Source organism: Pteropus alecto, unplaced genomic scaffold (genome assembly GCF_000325575.1).
Source record: "Pteropus alecto unplaced genomic scaffold, ASM32557v1 scaffold8, whole genome shotgun sequence".
Taxonomy (NCBI): Eukaryota; Metazoa; Chordata; class Mammalia; order Chiroptera; family Pteropodidae; genus Pteropus; species Pteropus alecto.
Genome location: NW_006494609.1, coordinates 2,250,030 through 2,266,171, shown reverse-complemented (window position 1 = coordinate 2,266,171; position 16,142 = coordinate 2,250,030). Strand labels below are relative to the sequence as shown.

At 52.0% G+C, this 16,142-nt stretch overlaps 1 protein-coding gene across 2 annotated transcripts in view; it reads left to right on the top strand.

Moving 5' to 3' along the window:
* The window catches only part of ELMSAN1 (ELM2 and Myb/SANT domain containing 1), a 39,361-nt gene that overhangs the window by 2,254 nt on the left and 20,965 nt on the right, over positions 1–16,142 (top strand). For both annotated transcript variants that reach the window (XM_006925430.3, XM_006925431.3), the window contains exon 2: positions 15,678–16,142. This exon is cut by the window's right edge and continues 1,225 nt beyond it. In XM_006925430.3, coding sequence (XP_006925492.1) covers positions 15,916–16,142 — 227 coding nt within the window. In that variant the 5' untranslated portion in view covers positions 15,678–15,915. The remainder of the gene's footprint in view (positions 1–15,677) is intronic.

The following is a 16,142-nucleotide window of genomic DNA, read 5'->3' as shown; positions in this document are numbered from 1 at the left end:
GAGTTCAACTTTTAAATGTGGGATTTAAAAATAGCCCGAGTATTTAGCCCTGTGGGCTGCTGCTTTTAATAAATGGAGGGGGGAAAAAAGACGATATGTATTACAGGTTCAGCTGAGGGCCTCCGGTGGCTGCAGAACCCAGGAAAGGGTTGCCCAGTGGGGCCAAGGCCTCTGGTCCCCTGAGTAAGAGAAGAGGAGTGGGAGAAGAATGGGGTTGGCACACGGGGCTTAGCGGTCTGGAAGGGGAATGGGTTAAGTCCAGGACTCTGGCCTTGATCGCCCCTCTTCTGCAGCTGGGGGTCCCAGAAGGAAACCCTGCTCATGGTGCAGTGGGGATGGCCACAAGGAACTGTGAGATTCTTCCTTATCCGTCTAGTCCTATTTCAAATGCCACTTTTTTGGAGGAGGCTCAGCCACCTTTCGAACACTCATTTCCACCTTATGTAGTCATTTGTGTATATACCATAGTGTGGTAGTCAAAAACAAACTCAGCTAAGCGTCTGTACCTCCTTCATAGAGTTGCAGTGAGGATTCCGTGTGTTAGTATATGTAACATGCTGAAAACACATTTCAGTATTATTGTAGCCTCTGCTCTAGGGTAATCTCTATATTGTTCCCACAATGCCCAGTATCTAGTAGGTCTTCAGTATATGTTAGTTGAACAAATGAATGAAAATTCTCCCTCAAAAAAAATGTAGACTTGGCACGTGGTGGGCCTAGTGAGTCCTGCCTCTGGGACACATACTGCACCATTAGTTTCAAAAGGGTGGCCCATGGGTGATCCTGGTGTTTGGTGAACCCAGTTTCACTGCCCTTTGGCCTTCTGGAGAGTGAGTGTATCCCTGTCATCCTGACCCCAGTGGGACTTTAGGGTGATAGAGTGTGGAGCCTTTTGCTTGGGAATCTGCTAACCTGGGCATTTCCTTTGGTCAGGGCGATTGGCACTTCCTGTGTGTTTGCACGCATCAGTATAGAAACAGCCTGGAAGCTGTGTTCTTCCCTGACTCACCACACACTGCAGCCAGTGGTCACATCTGTGGAGGGGTTGCTTCTGCACCAGAGCGCTCTCTTTGCATGGGGCTGAACTAAACAAACTCTGCATGCTGGGCTGAGTGTGGAGTGTGCTGAAATCTCTATTTCTTACTTAAGGTATCTACATTTGCATTCAAAGCAACATTCAGGATACTGTGAGACTGTGAGCTCATTTTATGAATCAGAAGCATTACAACATAACTTCTGTGTTAGAAACTGCTATTTGGAATCCAGATCACCTTCCCTCCACTCCCAACACACATACACTTACAGGGGCTCTCACAGTCCCACACTTGGGAATAATAACAGCAAAACTTGTCCACTCCCACTTCTACCCCAGACTCGGAACATCATTTCTAGATAGTGTGTGCGCAGTAACCTGGATGGTGACCGAAGGAAGCCTAGTGGGTGCACAAGAGTGAGGCCTGGGCAGACTGGGGTCCTATTCCAGTCTCTCTACTTGCTGGGTTGGCTTTGAGCATTGCTTAACTTCCTGAATCTCAGTTTCCTCATCTGTAAAACAGAGACGATAATACTTCATAGGGTTGCTGTGAAGGTTAAAAAAGATTGTGCTTGAAAAGTGGCCCGTGATAGGTACTCAATAGGTTAACAGCTAGCATTTTACCAGTTCCTACCAAGTTTTTCTGTTTGCCTTTTGCTTCTCCCAGGGAAGAGGAAATGAGGGGCACTGTTCTAGACCGCTGGAGCTTTGTGTAAATGGAGCTCATTTTCTAACTGCCTAGGACTGGGCACAACTGTGTGATCCACTCAAGCCTGGACTGGCCCAGACCCTGGTGCTTGTGCACCTTTGCAAGCTATTCTGTTCCTGCTCAGCTTCCCAGAGATCAGATTGTGCTATCAGGAACCTACCCACCCAGGCCTCAGGCTGAACTGTTCACGTGGGTGGGAGGAAGGCTGCTTTCTCAGCCAAAGAAAAAGTCCCCTTTGCTTCACCTGAAGCCTCACTGTGTGACCTCAATGGAGATTTGGGTGGAGCCTGAGGTGGGTGTTGTCCCTGTAAAGAGCACTTTGACTCTTTCACCAATTGAAATAGCAGGGGTGGGGTGGGGTGGAATGGGGGTGGGGCACCAAAATATTATATAAGAAGAAAGTTGCCACATGTCAGAAGAGAGCTGGGGTTTTGCCGGGACGGTGGTGGGCGTCTCCTCGAGGGACGTGATTGCTGGCTGTGGTTTGCAGGGGCTGGTGGGAAGGAATGGGGCTGGTGGGAAGGAATGGGGCTGGGGCCTGAGGCTTCCCTGGCAGTGCTGCTTGCTCTTGTTCTTCCTGGAACAGAGCCTGGTGCTGTGGCCAGCAGGGAAGGTGCTCCCTGTTCCCTCTGCCTTTCTCTCCAGCCGCAGGGAGCTCATGGTGTGAGCGTTATTTTTTCCAGGCAATGCTTCTTCCTCAGGGAGTTTCAGGAAGCGGGGAAGGGAGCAGCCAGGGCAAGGTTCTTCCAGGCCAGAGCTTACAGAGAGGGAAGTATACCAGGCTTTCAACCAAAAGGTGGTTCCCTCCGAGGCTACCCAGCTTCTGGGGAAATGGGATCCAGAGAGGAAGGAAAATGGTGGAGGATTCTCATTCCTAGTGTTTTCCAGCAGTTGGACAGACAGAGGCCCCAATCCAGGCTGTGGTTGCCAGAATTTGCCAGTTCCTTGGAGGGGAAGGCCCCAGAGCTGAGAAAGCTCAGAAACACCTCAATGGTAACTCACGACACTGAGAAAGCAAGTAGGCTGGTCTTTCCCCTCTCCCTCCTGCTCTTCTCGCCCGCCCCCCTCCCCCACCCCCCAGCTTGTTGGCTGCTCTTGGGTCATGTACCTACCTGGCTTCTACTCAGATCCTCTCCCCACCTGACCTTATTCTGTCTGACCCTCCCCAGCTGGCCCCTGGTCATAGTGCTGGGCTCCCCAGTTCCCAGGAGTCCTCCCCAGAGCTGTAAAATACTTTGAAACATCTAGTCTCTTTCGTTTTCAAATGAGGAAGCCAAGAGACAGTGAGTTCCTTGAGGTTCCCATAGACTGTCTCCACTTTCACCTAAGGAGATGGAAAGAGGAGCTGCCCTCGGTCCCCACACCTCCAAATTTGGAAGTTGGGAGGGCCACTTTAGTGCAGGAAGAGCCCAGAGGAATACTGTCTGGGCTCCTGGGTGTGGCTCGGTCCTCAGCTGGCTCCACAGTTATTTATTTGTCTGTTTGTGTGTGTGTGTGTGTGTGAGTGAGTTTTGCGGTTGGGAGACTGGATCTGAGTGAAAGCAGAAGTACCCACGCTATGTCAGCTATGCAGTGCACAGATTGGACCTTACAGGGGCAGTCGGGAAAGGAAGAAAGGGGCAGAGGCCCCTCTGCGCAGTGGCTGCTGGCGCTCTTTTTTGTCCCTGCAGCAGTGCTTACACAGTTGGGCATAAACAGCCCTTACATGTTGCTAGCAGCTGCCTTTCCTTGCTGGCTTTGGGCAGAAGTGCCCAAAATAACCAGGCGGGCACTTCACTTGTGGGACATTCATTGTGGTGGCCTCAAGGCAGCTTGCTTGTTCCCTGCAGGCCCCCCAGTGACTCTGGCGTCCCTACTCAGACTTCCTGTGGCCACCCCTCCCCAGCCTCCCTCAGGTGCTAGCACTTTCCCTTTTATAGCTCTTCTTAGAGTTAACACAGGACGGTCGAGAGTCCATTATGGGCCTGGAAGCTCTGCCAGGACCCTGGTCCTGCCACATCCCTGTAGGCCCTGCTGGCACAGCTGAGTCCAGGGGAGGCCTGTGCCAGGTGTGCTCCTTCTGGGTTCCTAGGCCAGATGTCTCCCGTGCCTGCAGAGCCCAACGCTGTTGCTAAGACTCCTAGTCTCCTTGTCCTGCTCCTGCCTGGCCAGCCCTGCTCTCAGCCAGTTGTGGAACCAGAAGAGTCAGACCATCCAGTCCCCCAACACCCCAGGTGTTGAAGACAGATAATGATGCTACTCCTGCCCAGCAAGGGGGAGAGGAAATCACATTCACTGAGCCCTTACTTTGTGCCAAGCACTTCATACATATGTACCTCATGTAATCCCACAATAACTGTGAGATGAAGATATTGTGTCCATTTACTGATAGGGAAACTGAGGCCCACGGAAAGCCTGATGATTAAAGAACCCAGGACACATTCTGTTGGACCCTAAAGCCCAGTCTTATTTTACCATGCAGCTCCCACACTTTGGGCTATTTTCATGTGCACAGGGAATGAAGTGCTGATGGTAGGAATTCAGGCACCACGAGACTGGCTGATGGAAATATTTTGGGCTGGGAAGGGTGGAGAAGACCCCTCTGAAACCTTCCTCTCCAAACACTTCACAGGGGAGCCAGAAGCCCAGCCTGAGCCACGAGGCCCTGTTGTGGAGGGCTACAGGCTATGGGGGTCAGCTGTGTGTGTGCGTTGGGGGCGTTGCTGGAGGGAATCACTCATGCATGGGAGGTGTGGAAAGGCTTAGTTTAGGCCCTGTGGAGATCTTCCAAGTGTCTCCTCCTCCCCAAACATCCCAGCCTCTGTAGTCCTGAGATCATCTCTAGGACCATAGGCTGGATAGTGGGGTTCTTGGGTCTCCCTTGCTGGCTGCGAGGTCTGACCCCAGGGCCCATCATTCCAGCTGGCTTGGCCCAGGTCCCAGAGAGTCTGGTTAGTGTGTACTTGGGGCTTGGGCTGGATGCTCTGCTGGTGCCCAGTGCCAAAGGCCTCTGGGTGTATTTCAGGAACAATAAAGAATAAATCAACAGAAAAGGCCCTGCAGCAGCTGCTCAGAGACTGGAGAAATGAAAGGAATGTGTGAGCATTTGGCAGAGGCCCTGGATCCTGACCGGGGCCTGAGAAAGGGCGTGACACTGACTGACTGGCTGGGCAAATGAGGCAGGTGGCTCTCTGTGCCTACTCTGCAGCCCATGTAGGAGGCCCCAGGCAGCCATGCTGAGACGCCCACCACCACCACCTCTGCTGACAAGTTTTTGTGCTTCTTGGTCATTAGCAGGTATTGGGGAGCCATATTGTTTCCATTCTTTTGCTCCAAAGCAGCAGGGTGGTCCCACCCCCACACCCTAGCCACCCAGTTTGTCTTGGCCCCTTCTGGAGCTGGCCAGGCGGGAGCGCCTGGGCTGATGACGACACCACACTCTATACCCCGCTGCTTCACCTCCCTACCAAGAAGAATTTGAGACAAATGTCAAGGACCTGGCAATGCCAGGTCTGGGGGAGTGCTGAGGGTGAAGACACCCCCACCTGGGAGTCCTTGACCACCGCTCTACCCAAGTAACCATCCATGTGTCCTTGGGCAAGTCTCTCTACCTCTCGAGGCTACAGTTTCATCATTCATAAAAAGATTTAGACCAATGATCTTTGGAGTAGGCGGGTACTATCTGTCTCCCTTACTCAGGATATGAAATAACCAGCTTTTAAAGAGCTGTCGGTCTACCGGGGCTGTGGGTTTGGAGAGTGTGGGCGGGGTGTGGCTTCCTCTTGTGCAGATGTTGAGCCTTCCACAGCTTGGCCCAGTGGTGGTAATCACCAATAGCCTCTTCATCTTCAAAGCCACTCTCCTCACAGGCCTCTCTCGCCCACCTTACCTGAACAGCCATACTTCCAGAACATCATAGAAGTTTTCAGGTCAGCTGAAACTGCTCTCCAGGGAGAAGATGTGAGCAGCCCAGATGCTGCTGCCATCCATCCCAGACTGCCTGAAGCTTCAAGCAGGAGGCTGAGCCTGAAGCCCTGGGGAGGAAGTTTGCAGAAAGGGATCTGGGTTCCACTCCTGGCCTAGCCTTTATACTTTTGTGACCTCAAGCAAGTGATGTGACCCCTTGGATATTCAGGTTCCTCATTAAGAAAGGGGAGAGTAATAATACCTACCATGCTCTTAGGATTAAACAGGATCGTATGTGTAGAGTGCTTGGCACATGGTAGTACCCTCAAGAAATGTTAGAGATGGTAAAGATGGTGAAGTAGAAAGCCATACTTTTGTGGTGCTGAGATTTTACCTTGGCTCCAAGCCCTGCCTAGTGTCTTGCCAAAGATGGGGCTTGCCTAAATGGAGACATAAAGCATTGTTACTGGGTCCTTGATTCTAGGCCCTGCTTGCTCCTGGCTGTGTATCTGAAGGCAAGTTTCTTTCCTTCTCTGGGCTGCTTTGTGGACTAGGGAATTGGACTAAGTGAACACTGACATTCCTTGATATTCGGACTCTGTTCAGCTTCCCCAGCTGGGCCCTGCCTTGCTGGTTGGCTCTGAAGAGTGGCACAAGCCACCTATCTCCGTCTGGTGTGGAGACGCTCATTCCAGAATGAGACCCTTCTGACCCTGCAGCTCTCAACTCACCTCCACAGTTCCCCACCTCAAAATTCTGTGGGCTCTCTTAGCTTCCAGGGGCTTTTTATAGATTCCCTCAGTCTTAAGGGGAGTCTGGTTCTGGCCTACTGGGGCTGGGATTATTTCTTGGGGGGGAGGGGGATGTTATATACTATGCCCTACTTGGACATGCCCCTGGGAAAGGCAGCAGCTCTGGGAGGTAGCAAGAGGAAGGGGAAGGTCCATAGATGGCTTTGCGGGGTTCTCATGTTTCCTTCTGAGGCCCACAACAAGTGTAGATTGGGATTTTTCTGGGAGGATGATGGAAAGACAAGGGTTTGAATCTTGCTTTTGTTGCCTTAACAGCAGAGCCTCTGTTTCCCTCTGTAGAATGGGGACAATAAGACACCCTGATGGGAAGCTTGTAAACATGGATCAGGGTATGTCAGGAGCCTGGCATGGAGGAAGTGCTCTATAAATGTTAGCTTCCTTCTTTTGGAAGAGATCTGCCTTTTGGCTATTCTGTGGACTGGCTGGGGGAGTGAAAATATTTGCCTGTGGCCATTTTCCCAGGGAGAAGCAGGGCTGCAGAACAAGCTGTTACAGCCTGAAGTCTTCTCTCTCTCCCCAGATGTTTTGATTCTGGATCCAAGCTTGGAGTCAGGTTGAGTGCACGTCCATCGTGAAGATGGAAAAGCGACTCTCCAGGCCTTTGCAAACATCTGAGATCCTAGGGCTGTGCAAAAGGTGTGGAGAACATGGTCTGAATAAGGAGAGAGTGGCCTTTCTGAGCTGTGAGAATTTGATAAGTTACTTCTAACCTTCATTTCCTGTAAATTCCCAAGATTGCCTTGTGTTTTTGATTTCTAATTTTATCTCATTTTGATTGGGGAACATACTTTCTATGATTTCAGCTCTTTAAAATATATTGAGACTTGTTTTATGGCATAATTTATGATATATCCTAGAGAGTGTTTCATGTGCTCTTGAGAGGAATTTGTATTCTGCTGTGGTTCGGTAGAATGTCCTGAAGATACCTGTTAGGTTTAGTTGGTTTATAGTGTTCAGGTCTTCTGTTACTTTGTTGAGCTTCAGTTGTTCTGTCCATTATTGAAAGTGTAATATTAAAGTTTCTAACTATTATTGTCAAGTTGTCTATTAAAGTTTCTAACTATTATTGTCAAGTTCTCCCTTCAATTATAGCAGTTTTTATATCATGTATTTTGGGGGCTCTTTTGTTAGGTGCATATATGTTTATAACGTTCTCTTGATGGATAGACACTTTTATCATTATGAAATGTCCTTCTCTGTCTCTAATAAAAATGTTTGTCTTTAAGTCTATTTTGTCTAATATTTGCATAGCCATCTCAGCCCTCTTTCAGTAACTGTTTGCATGGTGTATCTTTTTCCATCCTTTTATTTTCAACCTATTTGTGTCTTTCAATTTAAAGTACGTGTCTCTTGTAAATAGCATACAGTTGGATCATGTATTTTTAAACCCATTTTCCCAACTTATGCCTTTTAATTGGAGTGTTTAATATATATTTACATTTAAAGTAATTATTGATAAGGTAGGACTTATATCTGCCATTCTGCTATTTGATTTCTGTCTTATTATGTCTTTTTTTGTTTGTTTGTTTTTGTTACTGTGTTCTTTGAGTTAAATATATTTTTGAGTTTACCATTCCTGACCTATGAGACAAAGAAGAGTGAGGGTTAAATGAGACGTTGCCTGCAATGTGCTTAGCACAGTGTGCGCAGTAGAAATAGGCACTCAGCTGGGCTTTGGGCACTGAAAGAGCCATGGTTAGTCCTAGGGCTACCTGAGAGCAGAGTCTACCCAGGGCTCTGTGGGACCCCCATGCCTCCTCGGCAGGTGGCTTCTTTGGGGAGTAAGGAACTGTGGGTCCTTGGAAACTGCTTTATGCCAGGCCCTGACCTTCTTGCCTTTTCTCTGCTCCAGCATCTGGCACCACCTGGGCTGCTTATGAAGCATTTGCAGAGTTCTCACCTTGAACGACCCCCTCCCTTCACCAGACCCATGAACCAGTCTCAGAATGGGTTTGAGAACCACTGCTCAATACAGATGGACAGATAGCAAGGTGTGATAGAGTGAGACCCGGTTTGGAGTCAGCAGGCTTGGATTCAAATCCTTTGTCTTCACTGGTGACCTCAGGTTGTAACCTGGAATAGTTACTTTTCAGAGCCAACCTTTCCTCATTTTTCAGACAGGACTAAATGGTTATACAAGTAAGCAATACTCACACACATTGAGTATGTGGGCAGTGCTGGTAGCTACTATTTCACATGGCAGTTACTCATTTCAAAGATGTTTCTTTGATTCCTAGACACAGGCCTTGTGCCCCTTTGCCCACCCTGGGCTCCTAAGTTCCTCACAGGTGGGAACCAGTGAACGGCAGACCCTGGACCAGACACCTGGTTACCCAACAACCGGTTTACTGCCCTCTCCATTGGGCCACTCTGCCTCCGGGTCCTGCTTCTTCCAGCCTCGGTGCAAAATCAGAAGGGAATTAAAGAAGCATTGTGGGATAGTAGTTAACACCAAGTGAGAGCATGAAGATTCAGAAAGGGTGAGAACAGCATGTGCTGGAGGGCTGCCTGGAGGAGGTAGGCCTTGAAAGGAAGTCAGATCATCAAGCATGGAGGCAGCAGTTCTAGGCAGAGGGAAAAGCTCCAGGAAAGGCTCAAAGTCAGGGAACTCTCCCTGGGGTCACTTGCTCCCTTTGTGTATCTCTAGCCCCTGCACGGGCCACCTTGCATTATAATCAGTGTGTGTTTCTGTGTTTCTCTGGACTGGAGGCTCTGTGCGGTAGGGGCTGTGCATTGTCTCCTTTGTCTCCCTGAAGCCTAGAGCTGCAGGGCTGCGGCGAGTGTGTGTGTGTTGAGTAGGCAGGGTGAGGCCATGTTAAGGGAGGCCCCTGTGAGTGACCTCCGTATCTTGGCCCAGGACAGAGTCTGACACTGGGGCCAGAGAGCCCTGCCCTAGCCCTGCTGAGAAACCAGGCCTTGTCAGAAGGGGAGGGAGGAACCAGAGCAGCCTTTAGAGGGGTGAACCCCACAGGGCGTAAAGAGAGTTGCGAGGAGACCAAGGGCCCCACTGGTCCCCACGAGGCCCTATCCAGAGGTTACGTCACTTAAGGACCTGGCTGCAGGGACATTTGCTACATCTTTTCTGGAAAGAGCCTAAACCTGCGAGCTTCCACCTCACCACCTCTAGATTCCCAAAATCCTGTTGGGAGGGTTTTCCTGGGCTGCTGGTGATCCTTTGTGGCCCTTGCCCAGGTGGGAGGCTATTGGTACCTCCAGGGTGGGCAGAAGCTGAGCTAGAGGCTCCATCCTTTCCTGGCTCTGTCTGGAACTACGGGCTTTGTCTGCCTCAGCTTCCCCTTGATAAAACAGACCTGGTTATCTTGGTTTCTCATGGGCATCCTGGGGTTTTTTGCAGGCAGTAGGGGAGGAGGACGATAAAGGTAGACATCTGAACGAAGCCCTGAGGGTGCCTCATCAAGCAGAGGATTCCCCTTTCACAATATTCCTTTAAAAGCAAGCGCCTTAGTGTTGGCATTTTTATAAAGCTCTTACTGCAGCCCGCTCGAACCCTGGCCAAGACTTCTGAGCCTGACCAGCTTCATGGCTGAGACCCCTGGGACTCATGAGCCCTGGCCTCTTGGCCTGGCCTCTCTGCCTTTCAGAGCTGAAGTTCAGTCTGAAGAAGTGACAGTCTGGGGACTCTCTGTACCGGGAGTGGGCGGATCATAGGACTGCTCTTTCATGCCCCCAGGGGAAGTGACACTTGTAGGAGGCAGGTGCTCCTCTTCATTGCTGGTGTCTCCTTCCTTATTGGTTTTCAGATTCCTTGAGAACAGGACTTATGTGTCCAGTGGCTTGGAAAAATGGCACCCTTCAGCCTGGATGTAAACTCCCAGTTCAAGGGGGGCATACAACACTGCAGATGATGACACTGTGTCCAGAGGGAAGGTTTATCTAGGGCCTAGGCAACTCTAGCTGCCTCAAAGTGGCAGTTCAGGCCACTCACCTAGTCTGGCTGTAGCCAAAGGCTCCAGAGTATCTGAGAGAGGTTTTCAAGATGTTAGCCTGGGCTACCAGGCCAAATGGGCCGTGCTGGGCTCTTCTAGGGAGGGCCCCTCATCACGGCCCTCTGGTTTCCTAGCCAGACAGGAAACCAGGCTATGGTCTAAGCAGCCTTGGGGGAAGAAAAATGAGGCAGGGCAGTGGCAGGGCTGGCACTTTTCCAGTTGGCCTGCATGTGGTGTACGACAGCAAGTGATAATCAAGGGGCAAGGTAGCTTGTGGGCCCACAATTGGAGAAGGATTTGTTGGTGAGGGACCAGTGGTAGAGTGGGGTGGGCTGGGGTTAGGAGGCAGGGCCTTTTCACTTTATCTCAGCATCATGGAAACTCTGATCAGGGAGAGGGACTGGAAATCATCGGCAGGCAGGAGCTCAGGGTGGACATGCTGGCTGTGAGTCGTGCCTCTGCCCATGCCTGGCTCTGACTCACCTTGGGTGCAGTCTTGAATGAGCATCCCAGGAAGCAGGTACAAGCCAAGTGCCAAATACAATGTCCTGTAAACTCTATCCCATGGAGCTGGCTGTCTGCTGGAGACAAAGAAATAGGTGCCTGGAATATAGTGTGCTGAGCATGGTGCGGGGAGCGGGGTGCAGTTGGGAGGTGTTAGGGGCTCATAGCGAAGTTCTTGGTTTAGCCTTGGGGTGAGAGTAGACTTCCCAGAGGAAGCAGTGTCTGAGACCTGAAGGATGAGGAGGACTTGGCCAGATGGCAAGGGTGGGAAGGCATCCTAGGCAGAGGTACTGCCTGGTCAGAGACCTGGAAACAAAGCAGGAACAGCATGTTGGGGCAGGAACTGCACTGAACGATGGCTCAAGCATGGCATGTTGAGAGAGGTGTCAGGAGCCCGAGTCTGTAGGGACTTGTGAGAAGGACAGGGAGTTTAGGCTTTGTCCTAAGATAGCTTCTTTGGTGCTTTGGAAACTGGTCAGACTAGAGATTCGGGCCCTTGTTGGATGACATACTCGGGTCTGTTTTGCCTCGGGTTGGAGATGCATGAGCTCTGACCACCCTCCACTTCCTAGTGCTGACTTTGTGGGGCTGGGGGTGGCCCAAGTTGTAAGAGTGGGAGCTTGGAGCATGAGCTCCAAGAGTTGGGGACTCAACTCTCATTCCCATATCAGAGCTGAGTCCCTGTGTGGCTGCTGAGACCAAGCTGGGCACTTCCTTCCTGGCCCATGTAACCTTGACTCACAACAGTCTTTTCTCTCAGATGGCCACACTGAATACCCCAAGCTTGTAAGTAGCCCTAGTCCTCTTAAGGGTCATTGCTTGGCCCCAGCACCCTGTGGTGAAGACTCAGTGGATTCTCCCAGCCAATGCTGGGCACGTGGCAGGGCTGCCGATAGCACATGGGGAGCGGTATGTGTTCAAGTTGCCATCCCTGGAGGACGTGGTGTCTCCATCAGCACAGAACTCCCAAAGGCCTTTCTAGCACCTTCCCTCGTGTGTCTGCAAAACACATATGTGGGTTCAGCATTGTTTTCTTGGTGCACATTGCTGTACTCAGTAGAGAGAAAGTGCTGCTCGCCACAGATCCTCCTGCAAGCCTCGTAGGCACCTGGCCACTGACGCCAGACTCTTGCCTTGTCTCCTGCCCAGGGGTGTCTGTGGGTCTGGCCAGGGACTGGGTGCAGCAGTGAGGTACCTGGAGGAAGGGAAGAGTAAATGGAACCACGACAGACAGTCAAACAGATTGATAGAGTGGGCTGCAGGGACTGGGGCCCCACAGTGACTGTGGGTTTCCTTTCGCAGTGTTCCTGCCTCTGTTGTCAGAGGCCCTGTGGCCAGTCCCAGGGGTGAGCTAGCTGCATGCAGGAGTTCCTCATTATACCCTCTTCTCTGCAGCCTCGGGGAGTTGGCCCATAGGTCAGCTGCCTTCTGAAGAGATGGCTTCCTTTCTCTTCCTTTCTGTGAGGAAGGCCAGGCTGACCTATCGGAGGGACAGAGGAGTGAGGTTGGGCAGAAGAATGGGAGGAAGTGGCTCAGTCCTGGCCAGAGTTGCAAACAGTGACGTACCAGTGGGATATGAGAGCTAGATGCCCCACCAGCAGCAAACAGAACTGAGGCAGGTGGGCTTGAGGGGCTGGGAAGCCCAGGCCCAGAAGGCTGGGCCAAAGGGGCCTATGCAACCTCAAACCTCCCTGCGGGTGGACCTCACATACCCTCTGGTCCCTCTGTGGTGAGGTCTCTTCCCTTCCCCCACTTTCTGTAGATCTCACCTGGATTAAGAGAGAACAGGAGATGTCTACCTGCCAACAGTTCAGGCAGGGGTAAGGGGCTTCCCAGGGCCAGTGAGGATATCTGTGTCCAGAAAGTCCCTGCTCTAAGACAGTGGAGAGGGTGCCGTGGGAAGGAGGTGTGCAGAGGGACCTGGGGTCTTAGTGGCATGTCTTGGGGATAAGGAATAAGAATGTGTTCTTGGAGTCAGACTTAGGTTCACATCTTGGCTCTGCAGCATAATTACTGTGACCACTGGCAAGTTGCTTAGCCCCGCTGAGCCTAATCTAGCTACCTGTAAAATGGAGGTTAAAAATAACAACGGTTTGGCTTCATGCTGCCTTATAAGGCTGTTGTGAGTTAAACACATACAAAGCACTTATGACCTGCTTGGTACAAGTGCATTATTGTTACTATTGTTATTACTACTACTAACAATAAAACAACTATTACTACTTAGTGCCTCCTGCCTTGGTGTGTCCCCTCCTTCCTCCAGGGTTCCCAGGCATCTTCCACTCTTGTCCTCATCCACCCAGATAATGACCTTTCTTCTCTGAAGGTACCACTTATGGGTGCCTATGCTCTTAGCATTCTTAGCTGTCCAGTGGGGGTGACAGGGAGGCCTCTGCTGAAGCTTCTGGGGCAATTCAGCCTCCCTAGACTGGTCCCCTTGATTTCTTCTGAGTCCCTGGCCCAGCTTTGGAAACCTACTCAGTGGCCCTCCTTGATGTGCAGGGTTAGTGGTGGGAGGCAGACCAGCTGAGCTTAGCCCCTCTGGACCTGACTGAACAGCTGCAGATGAGGCAGCCTTGGGGGGAGGAGGCAGGAGCAGCCCTGCCCTGGGTCAGATTCCACCCCCATCTCCTCCAGCCCAACATGCAATGCTTGCCCTCCCCTAGGCAATGAGTGGCCATTTGTGCCTGGTCCCTGGGTACCCTCCAACAGGCACACACTTGCACGTGCAGCCGGACTCATCTGCCACGTGGGCCTTCCCTTCCCCCAGCCCCCAAGCCTATGCTGTGGCTCATGAGGCAACAAGGCTGTGGGGGGTGTGTGTGTGTGTGTGTGTGTGTGTGTGTGTGTGTACTGTTGGGGGCGGGGTGGCACAAATGTGTGTGAACATTTGAGGGGCTCTCAGCCCCCTGGAGGCCCGTGGATCTCCCAGCCTACCCTGGGCACCCTCCCCTTTCCTCTCCTCAAGCGTGTTCTTCCTGCCTCTGACTTGCTATTGCCGACCAGTACTTCCAGATCGTTCATGCTGACTGGGGAGGCAGAGCCCTGCTCCTGTAGCCGGGATAGTCCTGCAGCTTCACGATGGCGCCCAGGGTTTTTTTCAACCTAGGGCTGGCTTTTGGGTCTCAGCTCCGAATTTGCTTGGCTGTCAGAATGAAAATTTAAAAGCAAGAAAAGGGGGTTTGTTCAAAAGGTGGTTTCGGTGGCCTGCAGCACTATGCTTGTCCAAATCCTCCCACTCATGCTGGTGCCAGGGTGACTTGGATGCCCTCCTAGCCTCTCCCTGTCCTACAAATTCCATATGTAAAGACAAAGGGGGTACAGGCAGGGGGAGTCTCTCTTTCTCTCTCTCTCTCTCTCTCTCTCTCTCTCTCTCTCTTCAGGGCTGGGGGCTGAGGAAGGAAATGGAGGAGGAAGTTCCTCTCCTTCTGGGTGCCGGGTGAAAGTGAAAGGCAGGGGGCCTGGAGTGAGTCACGCAGCTGCAGCTCTGGAGGGGAAGGGCTGGGGAGCTACGGAAGCCTGCACTGGAGCGATAGCACGGCGGCCTCCCAGGGGCCAGGACAGAGCAGGGGTGTAGCCGGGCTTCGTACCAGCGCCTGCCCGGTACCGCCCAGCCCTGGCCCTCCTCTGCTCTCTACTGGTTCCCTGGCAACACCTGGGCTGCAAACAGTGACCTGCAGTGTCTAGGGCCTGAGCTCAGGTCTGAGCTCGGCCTGGGCCTGCAGATTTATTCCCCAGGGCTTCCTGAGCTTCCCCTCTCCTCCCCTCCAGGCCTTACTGGCTCAGGACCAGAACTTTAGCCTGGGGGTGAGGTGGGTCCTGTAACTTCTACTCACACCAGCTTCTCAGGGAGGAAAATAAAGCCCTTTCTGAAGAAAGAAACTCTTTGAAAATTCATGGAAGTTATACGGGTCTTGATTCTATGTCCTGTAACAGGATAAAATGAGCAACCCATTTTTTCTTTTTTAATCAGGTTATAAAACAAATACAGAAACACTAGGAGCACTTTAGTCACACCATGTCATAGAGAAACCTTCTGGACCCAAGTTCTAGCAATCTGCACTCCCTCAGTATCTAGTTATGCTATTTCTTTTCTTGAGATGCCAGGAGCTTTTGACAGTGGAGGAGGGTGGGTGGAGACTGCTGACCAGCTACCATGTGAGATGCTGCCTCCTGCCAGCCAGAGCTGCAAAACAGGTTCCTGTGCTAGTTTGGGGAAGACTCTGGCAGCCACAGTCCCACTCAGCAGTTCCTCCCAGGGGTGGGGCTAGGACGGCACACACCTTTGGGGGGCCTCCACTGCAGCCTCAGTGCAAAGGACTTGAGCCTAGCTCGCCCTGGGCCCTGGACTTTGCAGGGACCTGGTGGGCTCTTGACCCTGGGGCTGCACAGTTGGGAATGACTCCTTTTCTCTCCATTTTCTGTGTCTGAGATGCGGTTGGAGTGTCAGAGGAAGCATTGGCTGAATAAAGCTCCTTCTGGGTCGGGTGGGGAGGCTACTGTTTGGACAGATGTGAGGAGACCACGCCTGGCTGCCCACTAGGCTGAGGCCTGGCCTAAGAGGAGAAAGGAACCCAATATGGCTTTCGTCACTGCTTTTCGCAGCTCAGCGGCAGGGGCTCAGGTTTGATCTCAGCCCCACTTGCCTCCCTGGCAGGTGCCTTTGTGCAGTGCACAAATTATACAGCCAAATTTATCACAGGGCCTTAGAGGCCCCTCTCTTGTGCTGATATCTGGGGCATCCTTGGAGGCTGTGGCTGACACTTTTACTATTCTTCTGTCTGCAGGCTCCAGGGCCCCGTGGAGCATCATGAACTGGGAAGAGTAAACAAGCTCAAGAGTATCTCTGCAAAGAGGAAGGAAGAGCCAGCAGTTCTTTCTCCCTGTAACTGACGGCATTGTCCTCTGCTTCTGCTTCGCTCTCACCAGCTACAGGACTAGGGCAGGGCTTCCAGCAGGACTTTCCCCCAGGGGATGGGCAACTGATAAAGTAGGTCTCACTGCTGGGCCCCCTTTGGCCACACCATGAACCTCCAGGCCCAGCCCAAGGGTCAGAACAAGCGGAAGCGTTGCCTCTTTGGGGACCAGGAACCAGCTCCCAAGGAGCAGCCCCCACCCCTGCAGGCCCCACAACAGCCCCCAGCCCCTCCACAGTCCACCAGAGTGAAGGAGGAGCCTTACTTCGGGCACGAGGGTTCAACAGGGGCCGCCCCTGCCTCCCAGCCTGTGGAGCTACCCAACAGCCTGGCCCT